Source organism: Heterocephalus glaber, unplaced genomic scaffold (genome assembly GCF_053883595.1).
Source record: "Heterocephalus glaber isolate CG9 unplaced genomic scaffold, H.glaber_assembly_v1.0 deba00001457, whole genome shotgun sequence".
NCBI classification, from domain to species: Eukaryota; Metazoa; Chordata; class Mammalia; order Rodentia; family Bathyergidae; genus Heterocephalus; species Heterocephalus glaber.
Window position 1 is genome coordinate 25,113,698 of NW_028258305.1, and position 21,256 is coordinate 25,134,953.

The following is a 21,256-nucleotide window of genomic DNA, read 5'->3' on the forward strand; positions in this document are numbered from 1 at the left end:
AGTTCGATCCCTGGTACCGAAACAAGCAAACAAAAAAAGCGGACAAAGGTAGCGACAGAATACTCTGCCCGTCCAGCTCATTAACTAGCTAGTAAATGAATAAATGCACTTTGGCATACGTTAAGTTTATTCGAGCGCTTCACATTTTCACCTCAACTCTCTTGGCTTCGGCTCAAACCTTGCCCCATCTCTCCCGTTCCCAGGGCCCGAATGTAACGTAGTTTGCACCTGTCTTGGAGATGGGTCAAATGAGTGGAACGTCGGAACAGAGAGAAAGGGGCTTCCAAGGCAACTAGGGGTGAGGAGGCCACAGCCTTTGCCGACCGGAGTAGGGGGACGAGGTGGACAAACCTCCCACTGACTCAGGAGCCCAGACACCTTAGCTAAGGACTGCACAACCTTCGAAGGCCCATTCAACCAAATCTCCCACGCTACCGTCCCACCCCAGTGACGTCACGACGTCGCCAGCCTCTTGATTGGAGGAACTGTGTTTCGCTGTTCTCGCGAAATATCCTCTTCCAGGTCCCGGGCCCGCCTACCTTCTCCCCGACCCGGTAGTCAACTACAGACCACGTTGGGAGCTGTGCAGACGTCGTAGATTATACCAGCTTCCGGGACTTGTCCAGATAGCTGCGACTCTACGCAAGACACCTACGGCCACGAGGTTTGGTTTACAGGCACTTTGCCTTCCAGACTCGCAATAGCGCGGGACTCTGCTGCTCGCCAGGGCGGGTTTGCCAGGGCTGTCTGGAGAGTCACACCAGTTTCCGGTCTTTTAGCAACGCGTTTGCGGACTGAAACTGATTTCCGGTCGCTTAGGTCTCCATGGAGACTGCCCTTTAACCACTTTTTTTTCACCTGTCATTCTTTGGGCTCCACGTGCTTGGAAATCGCCCAGAGAATGTTTGTGGGACTCAGAAAGGCGTAGATGGGAGGGAAACAGCGTTCAGAGGAGGCAATATGTGAGACCCACAAATAGAAAGTATGTGCTGGGTACCTTATGGCCGCTTAATCAGGACATTAGGGGGGACGGGATTTTCCTTACTTGAGGTAGTTATGGGGAACGGTTCAACAGGACACACGTTTAGGCTTAGATTGAGCACGCATGATCTCCGACTCTGTTTTTGTTTAGTCCTAAGAGTTGCAGAAACATATTCTCTTGCACTATTTACCAGAGAATTGTCTCCCCAGTTACCTAACTCAGTTCCTTTTCACTGCACTGGTCACTTTCCTTGGAAGTGAACCTTAATTATTTCTCTAAATCTAATCATATCACTTTTCAAATTAATACCCTCTCAGTGACTTTCTAGCTACGTCCGTTTTGATTGCCATTTTTGGTCAAGTGTTATTCACTTGCCATTACTCTACTGATTTCTTTTCCTTCCTTCCTTCCTTCCTTCCTTCCTTCCTTCCTTCCTTCCTTCCTTCTCTCTCTCTCTCTTTCTTTCCCTTCCTTCCTTTCTTTCTCTTTCTTTCTGTCTGTCTTTCTTTCTTTCCTTCCTTCCTTCCTTTCCTTTCTGTCTTTCTTTCTTGTACCGGGGATCAAACTCAGGACCTTGCACCTGTCAGGCAGGCGCTGGGCCACTGAGCTATATCCCTGGCCCTGTATAGATTTCTTATATCCAAATGGACAACACATTCTTTAGTGTCAGGACTAACCTATCACTTAGCTATAGAATGCACTTTAGATACCACGCCTCCCACCTTCTTACCATTTAAGGTGTATATCCCTTCTACAGCATTCTGGCAAATGTTTGCTAGTTCATTTGTTTAGTCACCAAATATTTATTAACCACCTACCATGTGCCAGGCACTGTTCAGGAATTGAGAATTAAAACACCAAACAAAGCAAAGTTGCTGTCTTTATAGTTTACTACTGGAGGAGAAAGTATATGAGTACAGATTAGTATAATTTTAGGTAGTGAAAGTCCCTTGAAGAAAATAAAGGGATGGGGTGTGTGTGTGTGTCAGAGTGGTGGTCATGAAAGGCTTCTCTTAGGAGATGGTATTCAAGCAGAAACCTGAATGATGAGAAGGGTCAGCCTTGCAAAGATGTGGTGGAATGAGCATTCATAGGCAGACTGGAAAGTGCAAACCCAGTAAGATGGGAGTAAGGGCATCAGAAAGTGCAAAGGTTCTTCAGGTAGTAAAGAGTAGATTGAGTGCTGGGAGTGTGGCTCATGTGTGGGAGGCTGGGAGATGGAGATGAATAGCAGAGGAAGCCAGGGCCAGATTATTTAGGGCTTTGAAGGCCAAAGTCTCTATGTTGGATTTTATGTAAGTGTAGAAGCCCTTGGAAAGTTTTAAACAGGAAGTAAAAATATTATTGCTATTTTTTAGATTGAAAAGATGGAAGAGAATGAACTCTTCAGAGGCTAGGGTAGAAATAAAGGGAGCATTTACAGGCTGGATCAGGAGTCCAGGAGATGTGTGTTGTGTTCAGTCACGTTCTGCTTGGATATTCCCATGTTGGGAAATTCTGTATTTACAGAATTTACAGGTGGCTCATTCCTTAGTTGGACCATAGAGTTCTTCCTTAATTTTGAGCTGAAATATATCACCCTGAAGTTTGCACTGACTAAGCCTTTTCTATAAAGTAACCCAGCAGCTGTTTTAAGGAACGTGTCCTGTCTCAGGCCAAATACTTTGGTTAACTGTTCTGTTTCCTGAAAGAGTAACTCTCCAGACCCTTCAGAAATCTGGTTGTTCTTTGGAATGTCCATTGTTGTGGCTCCTTCAAGTGTGCATCTTTTCTTGTATTCATCTTCCATGCTTCACATGTCACCTCACCTCACCCGACTGAGGGATCATGCTCATTCTTGATCTAACTAGCTTCTAATGTGGCTTTTAGCAGTCATGTTGTACTGTTGGCTGACATACCGAGCTGTTTCAAGTCAAGTTTCACCTTCTGGCACCTTATCCTGTATTTCTCTGTGTCTATGTGTATATGTGTGTTTCTATTTTAAATGTAACGTTTTACATTTTTATTTCATCTTGGTAGACTTCATTTTGCTTATTATACTTCGCTGAGCTGATTCCATCATTCAACCTGTCCTTCCAGTTTTATGTGTTATCAATGCATCATTTTATTTGCTCTGATGTTTACATTGTAAATACTGCTAAAAATGCTAACTGCTTAATGAAAGCCTTGTGATTTTTCCCTATTGGCTTCCTTCCAGATGACATGGAATTACTGTGTAGGCTTTAAGTAAGGTTCTTTAGCCCATTATGAAGCCATTGATCTGTTAACTGCAAGCAACCTCACAAAGATAATATGTAAAAGTTTCCTTTATACTTTGCTAAAATCAAGATAGAGTAGCACCTCCTGATCTGTCAGTCTGACAAGCCACTGAGATTTGTTTGGCCCAATTTATTTATTTATTTATTTATTTATTTTTATTTTTATTTGTTTGGCACTGGGGATTGAACTTGGGACCTTGCACTTGCGAGGCAGGCCATGGTGGAACCACTGAGCTAAATCCCCGGCCCCTAATTTATTTTTTGAAAACTGCTGATTTCTTTAGTTTTTCCTAAGATGAAGGTTTTTTGTGTTTTGAAATACAAAGATGTGTCATAATAGATAAAAGTAACTTTAGACAACAATAACTCTTCTAGACCTTACAAAAAGTTGTTTTTCAAACCCCAAATCCTTAAATCAGTGTTTCTCAACCTAGGGCACTTTTGTTCTACAAGGCATTGTTGGGAAACATTTTTGGTTGTCACAGCTTGTTGTGGGGAGAGTGCTCCTGTGGCCAGAGAGGCTATAAACATCCTGCAGAGAACCAGACAGCACCCCTCAATAAAGGATTATCTGGCCTAAAATGTCAGTAATGTTGAGGTTGAGAAACCCTCCAGTAGACAGTGAATTAAACTCTTCTTTCTTTTAGAGACTACTGTTAATTCAGTTTAAAATGGGTTTAAAGAAGAAGAGAGAAATGCAAGTTGCTGCATTGACTGTTCATCATCAGGACCTTGAAACTTTGAGATGTAGGTGATTGCTGATTTTACCCATTTAAGATATTTCTCTTCCAGTGTGCAAGCAGGGTATTTTAATCTCTGGTATCCAAAGCACACAATGTTCAAGTTCTATTTAATTTTTTGATATTTATTGTATTCAGTTTTGGATGTCAAATGGTTTTCCTGAATGTCTATCTGAGACTGTTTTACTTGCTGTTTTGGTTCATAAATTAAAAAATTTTGTAGACTACATAACAAAGTTAAACTTTTATATATTGTTAAATCATGGAATTTTTTTCTGTGTGTGTATGTGTATGTTATATAGCTTTTGCTGATGTGGAAGGGAAGAATCTAGCTTCTTTGTTGTTACATTGTGTACAACTCAAGGATGGAGTGTCGCAAATTCATTATGTTAAACAGGTAAGGCTGAATTGTTCATGGATAGATCTTGAAGATTGTCAGGTTATTGTGGATTTGTAAAATTAACTGACAATTTTTGGCGTCAATAATTTAATATCAATTTATCACCAAAAAAATAAGTTTTTCCTTTCTGTTCACTGCATAATATCCTTTTATTTAAGGCCTCAATAAAAGCCATATTCATTCAGGCTTCCACCATAATTAGAGCAGTAAATTGATAGGATAGGAAATAATTATGCATATATTTTTTTGTGGAGATAAATTTTTCAAAATTATTTCTATTACCTTAAAGCTTCACAACTTCAGCAGGCAATTTAAAAGTTAATTTAAAATATAAAGATTTTACTTATTGGTATTTAAATATTTGGATTTACCATTTGAGCTTGCATAATACTTTTTTGGAAAAGCAATTATATGTACAGCTGATTTTTAAAGAATTGTCACATGGGCCGGGGATTTAGCTGAGTGGTTTCACCACCTGCCTTGCAAGTGGAAGGACCTGAGTTTGATCCCCGGTACCAAAAAAAAAAAAAGAATGGAAGAATGTCACAGATTTTTCTTTACCTCAGGCTAATAATAGATCTGTGAGTCTCAGTGGATATCAATCTGGAAGGTAGGGAGAGAGGTAGGGGCATGGATGAAAAAGGTTAATAAATATTCAAATAGGCATTTAAATCAGTATCCTTAACGATGTAGTATGGAAAACATTTCACTGTATAATTGAGACTTAAAAGAGATTTGTAACCATGTTACTTGGCTGTACTTGATATTAAAAAACATTACTTTGAATATTTTTGAATTCTAGATTGTGCCTTTACTGGAGAAGGCAGATACAAATGGTGTGTGTGATCCAGCTATTCAGAGCTGTTTGGATATTTTAGCAGGCATTTATTATTCTTTGAGTCTGAAGAATCCCTTGAAGAAAGTATTGGCAAGGTAAGGATAACAAGGAAGGAAAGTTGAGCATTAGAAAAACTAACCAATGCTTTCCTGTTGTGATAAAACCAAACTGAGATATATCCCTAAAAATTACATTCCTATTTCTTTGTTGCTCTTTATCTACCTATGTGTCCATCTGTGCATCCATCCCACTATCCTGCTTCTTTAGAAATGTAAAAAGCCTTCTTAGATCACAGGCCTTAAATAGGCTATGGGCTTTGGTTTGTGGGCCATAGCTTGCTAACTTCCTTTTGTTTAAATCTATCATCTTGGTATTTTTTTCCCTCTATTTCTGCCAGTTGTTCTGACACATGTAATATAAGAATATATAGTTGATACAAAAATTTCAAACAGTATTGAAGTATACCAAAAAGTGAGGTGTGTATTTCAAAATTTCTGGCCTTTCTCATTTTCCTTAAAGGGTTGTCACTTAATGTTTTGGGATCTAGCCTTCTTGACTTCTTTGGGCTTGGCATAAGTTTGTTGTATTTTAGTCTTTATTTTTATTTTTTAATATGTATGTGGTCATACTCTACGTAATGGTCCATGGCTTGTTTTTTTTTTTTTTTTTTGACTAAAGAATGTCTTAGAGATAGTTTCATCTAATAGTCCTTTTAAAAAATTGAAGCAAGAACCATAAAACTTAAAATTTTCCTTCTTAAGCTTATAGTTCTGTAGTATTAAGTGCATTTATATTGTACAGAGGGTTTCCAGGCCTTTTCATCTTGCAGAACTGAAACTCTACACTTATTAAACAACTCCCCATTTTTTCCTTCCCTAGTGCCTGGCAACCACCATTTTGTTTTCTGTTGCATGTCTATAATCCTAGCACTCAGGAAGCTGAGGTAGGAGGATCACAGTTTGCGCCCAGCTGAGGCAATTTAGTGTCTTAGTGAGACCCTGTCTCCAAAAAAAAACTGATGTAGCTCAGTGTGAAGGCCCTGAGTTCAATCCCCAGTACCTGGAAAAAATAAAAATACAAAAATTGGTTACTTTAGTAATATACGTGGAATATTTATCTTTATGTGACTGACTTATTCCATTACATATAATGTCTTTATGATTCTTCCGTGTTCTAGCATATGACAGAATTTCCTTCCTTTATAAGGCTAAGTACTATTCCATTGTATGTCTGTATATCACTTTTTTTTCATTCTTCATTGAGGGACACTTGGGTTGCTTCTAACTCTTGGCTATTGTGATTAATGTTATCATAAACGTGTGCAAAAAATTTCTTTGAAATCATGCTTTCATTTCTTTGGGTATATGTACAGAAATGGGATTACTGGATCATGTGGTAATTGTATTTGTAATTTTTTAAAGAACTGCTATACTGTTTTCCATAATGCAGCATTTTACATTTCCACCAGTAGTCTTTTCTAAGAGGTGTCGATATTCCATATTATGGGTATACCAAAATACGTATCATGGTATGTCTTAAATGGCTTATTTAATCATTTTCCCATCGACAGGTGTTTTCAAGTGTTCTGTATTTTAACAGTGCTGCAGTGGTTATCTTAATTATTTGTATAATTGTATGTGTGTATTTATCTGAGAGAATTCATAGAAGTAGGGCCAAAAGTCATACTTATTACATTTTTTTGTACATATTGTTAAATTGTATTCCCCAAAAGCTATTCCAGTTTACAGTTCTACTAGCTGTATACTATGCTGTTTTTTTTAGATCTTTCTAGCACTGGAAAATTCCTTCCTTTTTCCCATCCTCCCTCCCTTCCTTCCTTTTTTGTGGTACTGGGATTGAACCTAGGGCCTTCACACTCACCCACATCCCCAGGCCTTTTTATTTTTGAGACAGGGTCTTGCTATGTTGGGCTTAAACTTGCCTTCCTCCTGCCTCAGTGTCTCCCAGTGCTGACATTGTAGGCATGTGCCACCATACCCAGCTAATATGTCTTTCAATGTTTTAGAGTCTAAAGATGTGAAATGCTATCTTGTTATAATTTGCACTTCCCAGATTACTAGTAAGAGTGAACATTTTTAATTTGTGGAGTTTGACTATCCTAATCATTACATACCCTTTGTATATATTCTTTTTTTTTTTTTTTTTTTGGTACCAGGGATCGAACTCAGATCCTTGCACTTGTGCAGCAAGCAGTGAAACCACTGAGCTAAATCCCCAGCCAATATTCTTGTTAGAATGTTTGGTTGAATTATAAGATTTATGAGTTGTGTATAGATTGTATGTAAAAATATTCCTTTATTTTCTTACTTTAAACTATCTTGATGGTGTCTTGTCTTAGTAAAATAGACTTTTGTTATCAACTCTGCTGATACTTTTCTTTGTATAGATTTCTGAAATTTCATGCTTTGGTATGTTTTCTTTAATGCAAGATTATTTAAAACTATTTGCTTGTCTTATAATTTTGTTGTTGTTGGACTTGTAAATACATCTGGAATTAAGTTTTGAGTGTAGTGTAGTAGAGATACGGGAGTCACTTAATCCCAAAGTGTTGATAGTCCATCTTTCCCCACATATTTATAATGTCACCCATGTTATTTGTTCCTATGTAAACATGGAATGGATTATTTTAGACTTGTTCATATATGAACATCACACTATCATCTGATAATATGGTTTAATTATTTAATGGACTAAGTTATCTCTCTACTGACTCTTCTTTTTCAGAATATTCTAGTTTTTGAATTTTTTTCCAGAAAAGCTTTAAACTGTTCAAATTTTTAAAGAGACTATCAATTTTGGTTTAGATTAATTGAGGTAAAATCTGTATAAGTAATTTATCCATTTAGTAAATTTTTATTGACTGCCCACTGTTTTCAATTCTTATAGGAATTGGGGATATAACGAATAAAGCAGTCTAGAGTGGGGTTACATTCCAAGGGGAAGATAGGAAATAGACAAAATAAGTAAGCAGCATGTATAGGATATCAGCTGATATGAGAGCTGTGTTTGAGGCACACAAGGTTTGAGGCAATGATTATTGGATATTTAAGGGAAGTGTTCTGAGTAAAGGAAATACTCTCATTAAGGGCAAAGACTTTGGCATGTTGTAGGACACAGGAAGGCCATATAATTAGAGTTAAGTGAACAAGGTCAGAACTAATGAGGGGCAGATTGCACGGGGTCTTAAAGTCATTGTAAACTGCATTTGTTGGTATGCACTTAGATTAAAGTTGTTGGTGGCTTTTAGGCAGATGATTGGCCTTCCATATCCATGGGTTCTGCATTTACCCAACCATGGATCAAAAATATTTGAAAAATTGTATCTAAACTGATTACATACAGACTTGTTTTCCTTGTTGTTATTCCCTAAACAGTTCAGTGTTTACATTGTATTTATGTTATAGGAGATATTGAGAGTAATCTAAAGACGATCTAAAGGATACAGGAGGATGTGCACAGGTTGTAATAGGAGACTTGACTGTCGTCGGGTTTTGGTATTTGTGGGGTTTCTGGAATCAGTCTCCCTTGGACACTGAGGGACGACTGTGACATAGTGTTTTAGTAGTATTATCACTCAGACTGCTCTGTTAAGTATAGACTGGGGACTAAGAGGGAAACAAGGTTGAACCAGGAAGACCAGATGAGAAATGACAGACCAGGAATTCCCATGATGGTGGCGTGAAGTTGTAGTTTTGAAGATTTAATTCAGTATTCATAAATTTATATGATTCTCCTTTCTCACATATCCTGGTGGTACAGAGTTTTTAGGTTTTTAATATTTCATTCTTTTTCAAGTTCACTGAATGGCTTACCTGAATTTTTTCAAACTGAGGCTATACACAGTTTTACTTCTCATCTTGAAGAAGAATTGAACACTACTGATCTGTACTCTTATAGGAAAGTAGTCGACAATATATCTTCCTGCATGGAGAATTTTAACTTGGGTAAGCCAACTCTTTTCTAGTATGTTTTCTGACACCTGTCATTACATCATTTTTGTTAAGTCATGTTTATTTTGGTGAACCTCCTTACCAGTATTTTTTTTTTTCCCTTATAGGCAGAGCAAGTGTTAATAATCTGCTTAAAAATGGTAAGTCCTATTATTTTATTTTGTTCTGAGAAGACTGCCTGTGTGAGTTCTCTTGGACCTGGGTCTTACTTTTCTGGGCAATAGATATCATACTGCAGATAGCTAAAGTACATCATGTTCCTCCTTATAATTTCAGTTGTGTGTTATGGGAATCATTTTAGGTAGCTGATTTAAAATATTTTCTTGTATCATCATTAAAGCTCATAGTTTTAAGTTCTGACTTGTCATTGTATTCTTTTTCTTTCAGTGCTTCATTTTCTGCAGAAGAGTTTAACTGAAATCTTGGAAGAAAATAGGCAAGTGCTGTATATTTGCATGCTTCTTGTGTGGAAGTGCACACCTGCAGTTGTACCTTGTCTCTGTACAAAGCAAATTCTCAAAAAGATCTCAGATTGTGCTGTTTTCTGTGCAGTTTCTACCCTTTTAAATTAATATTAATAAATATTTGCTATTTTTAATAGGTCAAGTAAATTATGGTGAGAATTAGTGAGAAAGGAAGAGCTCTTTCCCCCACTTTGAGTGTTCCTTCGTTCATGGGTGCAGTTCCCCCTACTGTCTCCCTGAAGATATTAATGATAATTGATTTTTGTTTATTCATTTAAAGTTTTCTTACCTTTACATGGATTCTGTTTCTTGTAAGTTGCTTTTTTTCCATGTGGTGGATTTGGTCACTACATTTCCTGCTAGAAATTTTCCTCAGAAGCATAGTGGTCTTCGGCTGGGTATACTTAAGACTATGGCACAGAGAATAGATTTGAATATACCTGCATATGGGGCAGTGTATTAGTCAGCTTTCCCATCACTGGAACACAGTGCCTGACACCCACAACTTAAAAGTGGAGAGGTTCAATTTGACTCTTGGTTTCAGAGATTCAGTTTATGGTCAGGTAGCTCCAAGGTGAAACAGAATGGTAGAAAGGCTTGGTGAGGGAAAGCTATTCAATCCATGGCAGCCAGGAAGCAGAGAGTGAAGGGAAGACTACTTTCCAGAGGCATGCTCCCCAGTGTCATGCCACTTCCAACCAGGCCCTGCCTCCTAATAGCACATTTACCTATGAACTCATCAATGAATCAGTCTACTGATGAGTATCAGGTCCCCATGATCCAGTCACCCTCCAAAGGCCCCAGCTTTGACATGCCTTTTGGGGAACATTCTAGATCTAAACCATAACTGCACATTTTATTCTAGGGCTAATCTAGCTGGTCTCTTTCTTGGGGGACCCCTTTATGTGAGTATCTTTAGTTCTCTGGTGGATTTGTCATGGAAGAATCCAAACCATTGTCTTCATATTCTCATTGCTGAGGGCAAGAAGCTGAAGTCTTGGTTTTTGGCATCCACTGTGTGTATGTTTACCTAATTCTCCTGTTTGCATTATGGCATTACTGCCTTATCCATGTGTACTGTTTTCCTTCCAGACACTTGTGCTATTTTATATTACCTAAAGGTAAACCAGTTATAAACTGGCTTGGGGATATGAAAACTTTTATTTAAATATTTTTTGTAATAATGTCTTTTCTTCTTTGTAGAAAATTTGCTGGAAATCATATTGTTCAAACACAGTTGATGAATGACTTGTTGGTAGGCATTAGAGTTTCGATGACATTAGTACAGAAAGTGCAAGATTTCCAGGAAAATCTTTGGAAAGCTTCCAGTTCACCCATATGGCAGAGTATGTGTGGCTTGCTGGGTATTTTCACCGAGTTTTTAAGTGATGGTAGGTGTATGATGGTTATGTTGAGTATTAATCAGCTTTTCTTAGTAAAGGTACAAAGTATATTTAATTGAGTTGTAGGACTTCCTCTCAGCCTCTTAAAAAGTGGAGAAAGGCCATGGATTACATGGTTTTAATGCTTTTATTCTTTCAAATGTACTAATTTAGCAAGAGATAACGTTGAAGGACTTTTCTAAGTTTTTGTGTGTGTCTTGTGTGTTACGTTCACAGAAAAGAACTCACAGTGCTGAAAGCCACAGACTTTTAAGTACCAAAAGAAAATTCTTTAGAAGAAATCTCCACATTTAGAGGGAAGGTCTAGAAAGATTAGTGTAGCTCATTACTTTTTTCCTTAGCAACACATGTTAGCTTTAAATAATGACAATAGTTGATTGTGAGCCTGGTCAGCAAATTCTTTTTTTGTATCTCATATGTAGCTTTTGTCCATATGAACTGTACCCTTCAGAAACCAAATAGATGAAGGAAAATTTCTCTAATTAATTAATTAAAATGAAATGATACATCACCATTTTGTAACTGTCTGTGATCCTCCTACCTCAGCCTCCCGAGGGCTGGGATTATAGGCGTGCACCACCATCCCCAGCCAGAATTTAATATAATTTTAACAAACTGTTATAGGCTCTATTTACAGTTGTTTTTGGGTTTTTTTGTAATGACTCTGGTTTTGCTAAACTGATTGGGATAAAATAGTACCTTATTTATGTTTTTAACTATGGTAAGTAGTGGAAGTCCTAGTATATTATTGTCCAGTTAATATTTCCATTTTTCTTTTTGCCTAGGATCTCAGATAGTATTAAAAGGAAGGTAAATTAGTCAAAGCTTTTTTTTTGGGTACCGGGGATCGAACTTGGGACCTTGGGCTTGCGAGGCAGGCGCCAGAACCACTGAGCTAAATCCCCAGGCCCAAGGCTATTTTTTAGACATAATTTATAGACAGCTTTTCAGAGCATATTTGATTTTTTTTTTGGTACTAGGGATTGAATCTAAGGCCTTCACATTGACCTACATCCCTAGCCCTTTTTATCTCATATCTTGACAGTCTAGCTCAGTTGCCTAGGCTGGGATCAACCTTTTGTGTTTGTTGCCTCATGTTTCCTATATGTAGCTCCAAACATCATGTCTCTGTTCTTTACTTTTAATTGGGAAAGACAGAGGTACATTGGCTGGCCTGACCCCTATCACATGACTACCTTTAATTGCAAAGAAGATTGAGGAAGCAGGTATCTTGCTTTTGGCATGTGACTGCCCAATAGTCAATTTTGTTATCAGAGATGAAGGGCTGAATATATTTTTAGTAGATAATTCATGGGATCTGTCATACTTCTTAGTCCAGCTTGAATAAATCACCATATTATCAGATGCTAATAGAGATAGACAAAAAGAAGCTATCCAGTCAAAATTGTTAGCTTTGAGTACAGTGGCAGTGATAGCAGTTTGTAATTAACACTGATGTATGTTCTTTACATAGGTTGTGAAATCTCTAAGAAAAAGTATACGACTGTGAGTTGGGATGCAGAGGCATCAGTGGAGGGGAGAGAACAGGTGGTGTTGCCAGTAGGTGTATTGAGAGGCTGTTGATGGAGAGGAAGAGAGTGGATGAGGGAGGAGAGAGGAAAGGATCACATTTATTTAATATCTATATGCTGGGCTTAAAGGCTTTCATGTTCATTGTTCTTTTAAGTCTTACAATTTGTCAGATAGGAGTTACGTTTTCTCACTTTGGATATTCTGGGAGGTTAATAACATGTCTCAGACCTACTCAGCTAGGAAGGGGTCAAGCTGGAAACTGTACACAGGACTCTGACCCCAGAGCATTTACTTTTTTCACTGTATGGGAGCATCTGTGCTTTAACACATACTTTCTGCTTTTTTGCCAAATAGGTGACCTATTACAGACAATTCAGAGTACATCCGGATTAGCTGTTATTCTTTTTGTTAAGACTATGTTTCAGCCATCTGAAAATATTCCTGAGTTGGTAAGTATATCTCTTCTTTAGAATTATACTTTATTGAGAATTAGATGTATGTTTAAAAATTTGTTTTTTCTGTGTTGCTGATTGAACCCTAGGTAAAAAATGTTTTTAAAGTGAATTAAAACATTTTTTTTACAGTGGATCTTTTTGATGATTTTTCTCTTATAAAGATAATTCCAAAAAAGAAAGACAGTAATAATCACTTGAAAGTCTATCTGATAAAGATAATTACTATCAACATCTTGGGTGCATATCCTTCTAGTTTTTTGTAGTATTGTTTAGTTCCATTTCTCAGTGTCATAAAAAATACTTGTAATACTAAAATTATGCAGAGATTTATGTATAGATATATAGATGGTAATAACTTTCTGATAAATATATTCTTTTTAGTAATAATAACCCAAATCATATGCTTTAGGATAGGAAGCATTGGTGGCTTTAGTTTTTTAGTGAATTTGAGTAACATAGAAAATATAATTTGACGATTTAGATCATAATGTTTGTATTTACTACTAGAAATTTTTTTCTACTTAATGAATTATCTGGAAACTTATCCTTTTACTGTTGTAACACTGTACAAATATATGTGTACTATTCTGTGAGTTCACACAAAGTAAATGGATAAAATTGAAAATTTTTCTCAAATCACCTCTAAAAGCAGTAAGCTCATCCACCTACAGGTAGTGATATGTTGTGCTTTACCACCAGTACTTTCAAACCAGCAAAAAATTTATATACTTGGATTTAATTATTTTCTCTTATAACATTTCAATATTAATATAAACATTTAATATCAATATTTTAATATTAATTTAATATTAATATAATTTTATAGTTGTGGCTGCTTTACCATTATTTTTCCTAGACTATTTCAGGGGAAAGAGATTTTTGGATTTATATTTTGAAATATCTCTTGAAGTTTGAAAGACTTTATATCCATTGTATTTCAGATTAGCAGTTTACTTCTCCATTCAGTGGACTGCACCAGGGTCCCTGAGTGGTTAATGAGCAGCTGCAGGAGCCTTTGTTGTGCTGACCTCCCTGGGTCAGCTCTCTTATTCCTGTGTCAGGGGACACTTGCGATGTTGGACTGGCAGAATGGTGGCATGGGCCCGAGTGGGGAGGCCCTGCTCTTGGATACTGTGCATGTTTTGTTCACCTTGAGTTCACAGTGAGTTGTGATTTTGCTGTCTTTTGTTTTGCTTGGAAGACATTTAAAAGATCCAGCTGAGCCAACATACTTAGTAATTCAATAAGAAGTGATTAGGATAAATCTTAATTAAAAGTAATATATGTGTAGGGATCAAAAGAAGTGTGAAAGAGAATATAGGATGAAGGAAGGGAGAGTTATAGAAATTATTAGTGCAGGTTAACCTGCAATGAACATTTCGAAAATTAATTTTAACTATCAGTCTTTAGATAGATTTTTTTAAAGCTGTGAAAACCTGGGGTGAGGTATGTACCTCAGTGGTCAAGCACATGGCCCTAGGTTCAATCCCTACCACCAAAAACTAACAAGCAAAGCAAAATGAAAAATTTCTGTATTGGCAGCCAGGCATGATGGCACATACCTATAATTCCAGTACTCGAGAAGCTGAGGCAGGAGGAGAATTGCTGTGAGTTCAAGACCAGCCTGGGCTACATAATGAGACCTTGTCTCAAAAAATTTCTTGTATAGTACTTTAGAATTTATGAAGAACTTCAACATAGTATATGATCTTGACATGTGGGTAGATGGATAAGAAATCTAATTGGTGGAATGGGTAAAATGAAGTTTAGAAAAGTAAATGCTTACCTATGAGCTTATTTCTGATAAAAACCTGAGCCAACAATTATGATAAGGTCTTCTGCCTTCACAGGGCTGTATTCTGTGTTTCTTTGGTGTTTTTGCCATAAGGGCTGAAAGTGATTATGTGCTTAAAATGTCAAACCATAGTTAGATTGCTAATAATGAGGACTACAATTATAGTAAAAAAAAACCTAGTGGTTTTTTTTTTGGTATCAGGAATTGAGCTTGGGACCTTGAGCGTGCAAGGCAGGCAGCGGAACCACTGAACTAAATCTCTGGCCCAAAACCTAGTGTTCTAAAATAACTTTTTACATGTTGCAGCTATACTTTATATACTGTCCATTTCATGTTTAAAATATGCAGTTCAAGTTTTTGTATTTTTAGTATGTTCCCAGAGTTTCTTAACCATTGTCTTAATCAACTTTGTGGATATTTTCATCATTCTAAAAAAAAAAGTTTCCTTTCTTCCTCAACCTTGCACCTCAGTATGTTTAGAAACACTTGTGAAACAACCATTGTTACGGTGAAGATAGTGACTATTTCATTCACCCCCCCCATTTGAATTATATTTTACAAAGTGAAAAGATTCATATACAAATTTGAGGTCTATTTTGGCTTTGTTTGTAATTTTTTGTTATAAAGTTAGTAATAATTGCATATTCTGTTCATTCTTTGCATTTAATATTTCTAATATCTGATCATAAAATGAAATTTCTTTTAGTAGTCAGGTTACAAAAATAAGGGTCCTGGTTCATTTTTCTTTAGGATTAAGGAATCAACACTGGAAATGTTTCTGTCTAGAATCTTGGCATCATGGACGAATTCAGCCATACATATCCTTGAATCAAGTTCCCCAAGCCTGAAGGACAGTCTGAATGGGAATTCAAGCATAGTCGGGAGACTTTTGGAATATGTCTATACCCACTGGGAACATCCGTTGGATGCTCTTAGACACCAAACCAAAATCATATTCAGAAATCTTCTCCAAATACACCGGCTCACTATGCAAGGGGCACATTTGGTCACTGATCCTTTCTTTTTGGGATTGACTAAAAGTCTTCTGCGATTGGAATGGCATATTAAAGGAAAGTACGCATGCCTTGGCTGTTTGGTAGAATGCATAGGAATTGAACATATTTTGGCAATAGATAATACTATTCCATCTCAAATCTTAGAGGTGATGGGGGACCAGTCGTTAGTACCTTATGCAAGTGACCTCTTAGAAACCATGTTTAAAAACCATAAGAATCATTTGAAAGCCCAGACTGCTGACATCACTTGGATTGACCAGTGGCATGAGACTTGGGTTTCTCCTCTCCTTCATATACTGTGTGAAGGAAACTTGGATCAAAAATCTTATGTGATTGATTATTACTTGCCAAAATTATTGAATTACAGCCCTGAAAGCTTAAGGTACATGGTAAAGATTCTTCAGACTTCTATTGATGCTAAAACTGGTAAGAAAAATTAATTTTTATTTTAGTAATTTCTAGTTATAATGCTTAAATGTAGGCACCTAGGCAGATATGAATCATTCAAATTTAAATATTATCACTTCTGTAAATGGTAAAGGAAGATATTAATGATAGCTATTTCACTTTGAAACAAATGTTCCTGTACATAGCCGAATAGAATTTTTTTGCTTGAAGTCATTTTTGAAATTTAAGGAATGATTCTCATTAAGGAAACCAGGTAAGTCTTTCTTTATTTCAAGGTTTTAATTAATTTTATCATTGTTAATTTATTTTATTGTCAGACTGGAGTAAAAGTGTGTGCTTTGCTTATATAATTTGCTTATTCAAGTGATTAAGGCAGTAATTAAAAATTGTTTTAGGCAAATTTAAAGACCAGTACATTGGCAGTAGCAATTTTTTATCTTTGAGGAAGAGTTATCTGTAGTTATTTAGAATAGGGGTAAACATTCCATTGAAACTCAGTTACCCTGAAGGAAGAATCACTGCATTAAAGCATAACTCAGTGATTAATATGGAAAATGATCATTCTAATCCCTCGTGAATCTTCAAATTATATTGTTTAACAATGCAAGGATATGGTATCCTTTAGCACAATTTAAGAAATATTTTCAGTTTAAATGACTAAAACTCTTTAGTACATCAAAGAGTAACCATAAGGTGATAGGAAAACGTTCTCTATACAAAAAAAAAAATTTTTTTTTTTTTTTTGAGGTGGAGTCTTGCTGTGTTGCTCAGGCTGGGCTTGAACTCCTGGGCTCAAGTGATCCTCCTGCCTCAGCCGTATGAGTAACTGAGACTGTAGGCATGGGCCACCATGTCCAGCTTCCATTATTTGTAATTTTAAATAATTGTTCTTGACTTTTTCAGAAACCATCTAAAATTGAGGATTCTTTCTAAAGGAAAATTGTCTTTTTACATCAAGGTACCCTGTGAACCAGAGCTTCTGCCTCTTTAGTAATGGCTGATATCCTGTCCCTGAAACCAGCAGTTCTTTGTGATCCTACTTCATTTCTTTACTAGTCAGAAAAGTTGCTCCAAAAATATAGAGGGGGTCAGTGTTTATTTTTAGAGAAATAATAGTCTTTAGTCACTGAAGTGTTTTTCTTATTCTTGCCAGAAATTCATTTTAATTTTTGTATTGTTATTTTTAATACTTCTCTTGATTTTTTTGACCCCTGACTTACTGTACTTCCTGGTTCACTTTCTAAGTGTTAAGGAAAAGTTAAAAATATTAGCAAATAAGTTAGGATTTCTTTATGTTAACAGTATGAGAATTATGTTTACTTAAAATTATTGACACAAAAACAATTTTAAATGCCGATTACTCTAGGATGGGAACTTTAATTCATGTTAGATAAAATTTAAAATGATTTTTTTTCTTAAAATATGTTAATTGGACCACTAATGTTAATGGGCACTGAGAACTGTAGTAGTTGCATAGCACAGTAATGGTCTTTGTTATTGTGCTTTTGAGACAAGAGCAGTCTTCGTCCTTAGGGTCCTGTGGCAGCAGAGGGGCTCTGGGAGCTTTGATGGCTTGTCTGCGAACAGCCAGAGCTCATGGACATCTTCAGTCTGCAACCGATACCTGGGAGAACCTTGTGTCCAGTGCAAGGATAAAGCAAGGGTTAATTCATCAGCATTGCCAAGTAAGGAAATACAATAGCGGGTATTTGTACACTGTAGCAGGTCCCTAATTTGTTCATTCATTTAATGGTTCTGTAGGTAGGCTCCCACTTGTGCCTAGTGCCATTTTGGGGATAAGTTCTTAATGAAGTTGCATAGGAAGTGAAAAGTATCATTCTTATACTCAGGCTTCTTAATGTTTATTGAGGGGATGAGCAAACTTGCATAAAGCACCTGAGAACTCTGAGAAGAAAGCACAGATGGCAAAGTGCCGTTATGCACAAGGACTTCCCTGGAAGGCCAAGAAGAAGCTGATCAGAGTAGGTGGTGGTTATTAGGGACCTGGAGTGTTGGAGGAGGACAGACATACAAGGTCTGGACAATGATTAAGGCCATTTGCTGGCAGGAGAGAAGTGTTTGATATATTTTACACACTGTACCAGTGCTAGGCTGATGACTTCTGGTTCCCAGTCATCAGTTGAAAGAAACCATTCAACCAGAGCCACTCTTGGGCAAGAAAGTCACATTAATGGCAACGGTGATGAGTTTACAAAGTAGGAGCAAAAACAAACCAGGAGACCAGTTAGAAGTACCTGGCAGTCATGTGAGAGTGAGATGAGGCACCTGAGGTAATGTGTCACTGAGGAAAAAGAGGGAAGGGAATGAGGCTGACTGAGCATTCCGTGGAATATGAGCTCAGATTGTTTATTTTTATAAAGCCTTAATTTATACATGTAGTAAAATAACTTTATTGGAAATAACTACCAGACCTTTGGGATTAGGAAACCTTTCTCAAGTGCACATGGGTAAACTAAAGCTTACTTTTGGTAGTCTGTGTAAATAATTAGACGTTTCAATTGGCTAAAGCTTTACTTATTTGATTGGCAAATGAACATTTTATTGCTTGATGTATTTGATCAGGTACGGATAGATACATTAGGCTTGCTTTGTGAAAGCAGTCGAAGCACAGAAATTGTTTCTGCAGAAGAAATGCAGTGGATTCAGTTCTTCATCATGTACAATCTTAATAGCCAGTCTCCAGGAGTACGGCAGCAGATCTGTTCTCTTCTCAAAAAGGTAGAATTTGGCATCAGAAAGTATTGGAAAATGGTGAACTTTGCTCTGGAAATCATTTTGAAAAAGAGCTCAGATTTTGGGAGAGGGTGGGAATGGTCATGAATTGGGCAATCACATCTCTTCGTGGCCCTTCTGTGACCTGCTCTATGATTTTGTAAAGCTTACATTTGAGAGTGAAGCTTGCATTCCAGAGTGAAAAGTCTTTTCATTTTGGTTTAGCAAATTAACTTTGAGCTCTTTCTTTTTTTTTTCAAAAAAAGAAAATAGTCTAGCACTGGGGTGTAAGGTGGGTTTAAGAAAACTTTGGTAGGAGGAGGAAGGATGCTCTTGCATTTTTATAGGTTTTCTTTTAAGCACCTTATAAAATGGTCACTTTTGAATAATTCGACTTGAATTAGTCACAACACATTTCTGAGGTGAATAATTGGTACAGAAATGAGTATTTCATCTTTAGGTTGAGGCCACCTTAAAGGAAATGGAAGAACTGTGGTTAATGACCGTATTCTAGTTGCATGATACTGGTTGGTTTTAAAAATATAAATGTCAGTTTCTCTCAGAAAATTAACATAGTAGATTTTAAGTGTTTAAGAGCCAGTACTCTCCTTGCCTTAAAATTTCCCTTTTATGGTGGCATCTAAGTTTAATGTTTGGCTTACCTATGCTTTGTTTTTGTCTCAAAAGTTGTTTTGTAGAATACAAGAAAGTTCTCAGGTACTTTATAAAGTGGAGCACGGTAAATCCAAACATGAACCAGAGAATGGGTTAACCAAAGAGCAGCCTTCTGTTTCTTTACAGCAATATAAGGTAGGTGATAGATTCTAGATATACAGAGCTTTATGAAATCTAAAACAATTATGAATGGGATGTGAATATGAATATGCAACGCATATAAATATGCATTAGAGGGAAATAAATGGAAATCTCTTGGTGAAGCATGTTTCTGTGCTATTTTACTTCAATCTGGGTGTTACATAAACCTCTTGGGATTTGGTACTCCACTCCTAAGGACTGTTACAGAATGACATTAATGGGCCCACTTTCATGATTTAAAGCTTGTGTGGACCACATGTGTTTAGTACTTTAACAAACAGGTATGTCATGGCTGGCTCTGGACTCATCTACTGCTCTCCAGAATAAAAGGCTCTACTGTGGCTGGGCGTACTTCCCCGTTAGATGTACCTAATTTACAATGGCTTGATGTTAGTGACCCCTGGTCTGCAATTCAGCTATGGAGAGGGGTTGTGTTTGTCTGTTTGGTGTGCCCATGAAGAGTTGGGCTGGGTTCCAGGGCACTGTGTTAATAGAGTGGATGGAGCTCCAAGTACAGTGGCTCCCATCTGGACCAGGACACAGTTTGACAATCTTTAGTTTCTTTTCAGAAGGACAAAATGAGCTTTTCACTGGTTTCTTATTCAGATCTAGCTTCTCAGAAATAGAACCTTATTTTCTTCTGAGACCCAGGTAGAAAACAGCTCATCTGTTTTAGTTTATTTAGGAAAACAGATACAATAAATTAATGAGACATTTGAACTATGACATACTTAATACCTACTCTGAACATTAGTATGGAAGATCCCGATTTTCAATTTTTGTATTTAAAAGATAAAAACACTTTTTTTGGAAGACAGTATTGGGTATTGAATTCAGGGCCTTTACACCCACCTACATGCCTAACTTCTTCTGGGCTGAAACTTATAATCCACATTGGCTTCAGCCTCCCAGTGTGCTGAGATTGTAGGCATGCACCATTATCCCCACATAAAAAGGCAAAACACTTTCTAATGAAGACTGTTACTACTATACAAAGACTGAAGCTTCATCATTTTAAAATCCCAACAGTGAAGATTAGAAAGACACACCCTGAACTTTAAGGACGTAGGATTATTCCCAATTCTGCCACTTACCGGTTGGTTTACTTAGTCTCCTCCACTTTATGTGAGGTTAGTAATTCCTCTCAAGGAGGAATTTACAAGCTCCTTGTAAATGATAAGTCATACCAAAAAGCCTCACTGGGAGCATTAAAAGTGACTTAGAGTGTATATTAAGCCAGTGCTGCTGTGTTGTTGTGACAATTCTTTGTTTACCTCTCTTAGATCGGTGCTAGATTTTTAAAACATGTCTTTTGTTTCTTTTGCAAAGGACGTACCATGATGTTTGTGATCCTAGGTACATAGAAAGACAAACTTTTGGGGACTGAAATTCTAAATTTTCATGTATGTGTTTTTTGTTGTTTGGTTTTCGAATGTCCGTTTTT

At 36.9% G+C, this 21,256-nt stretch overlaps 1 protein-coding gene across 6 annotated transcripts in view; it reads left to right on the forward strand.

The window, feature by feature from the left end:
• The first annotated feature begins 508 nt into the window (after positions 1-508).
• Thada (THADA armadillo repeat containing) overlaps positions 509-21,256 on the forward strand; it is a 139,972-nt gene continuing 119,224 nt past the window's right edge. For all 6 annotated transcript variants that reach the window (XM_087216438.1, XM_087216439.1, XM_087216440.1 and 3 more), the window contains exons 1-14: positions 509-664; positions 3,888-3,987; positions 4,283-4,377; positions 5,183-5,313; positions 9,035-9,183; positions 9,297-9,329; positions 9,577-9,625; positions 10,857-11,044; positions 12,944-13,038; positions 13,986-14,206; positions 15,590-16,281; positions 17,797-17,948; positions 18,847-19,002; positions 19,684-19,806. In XM_087216438.1, coding sequence (XP_087072564.1) covers positions 3,912-3,987; positions 4,283-4,377; positions 5,183-5,313; positions 9,035-9,183; positions 9,297-9,329; positions 9,577-9,625; positions 10,857-11,044; positions 12,944-13,038; positions 13,986-14,206; positions 15,590-16,281; positions 17,797-17,948; positions 18,847-19,002; positions 19,684-19,806 — 2,160 coding nt within the window. In that variant the 5' untranslated portion in view covers positions 509-664; positions 3,888-3,911. The remainder of the gene's footprint in view (positions 665-3,887; positions 3,988-4,282; positions 4,378-5,182; positions 5,314-9,034; positions 9,184-9,296; positions 9,330-9,576; positions 9,626-10,856; positions 11,045-12,943; positions 13,039-13,985; positions 14,207-15,589; positions 16,282-17,796; positions 17,949-18,846; positions 19,003-19,683; positions 19,807-21,256) is intronic.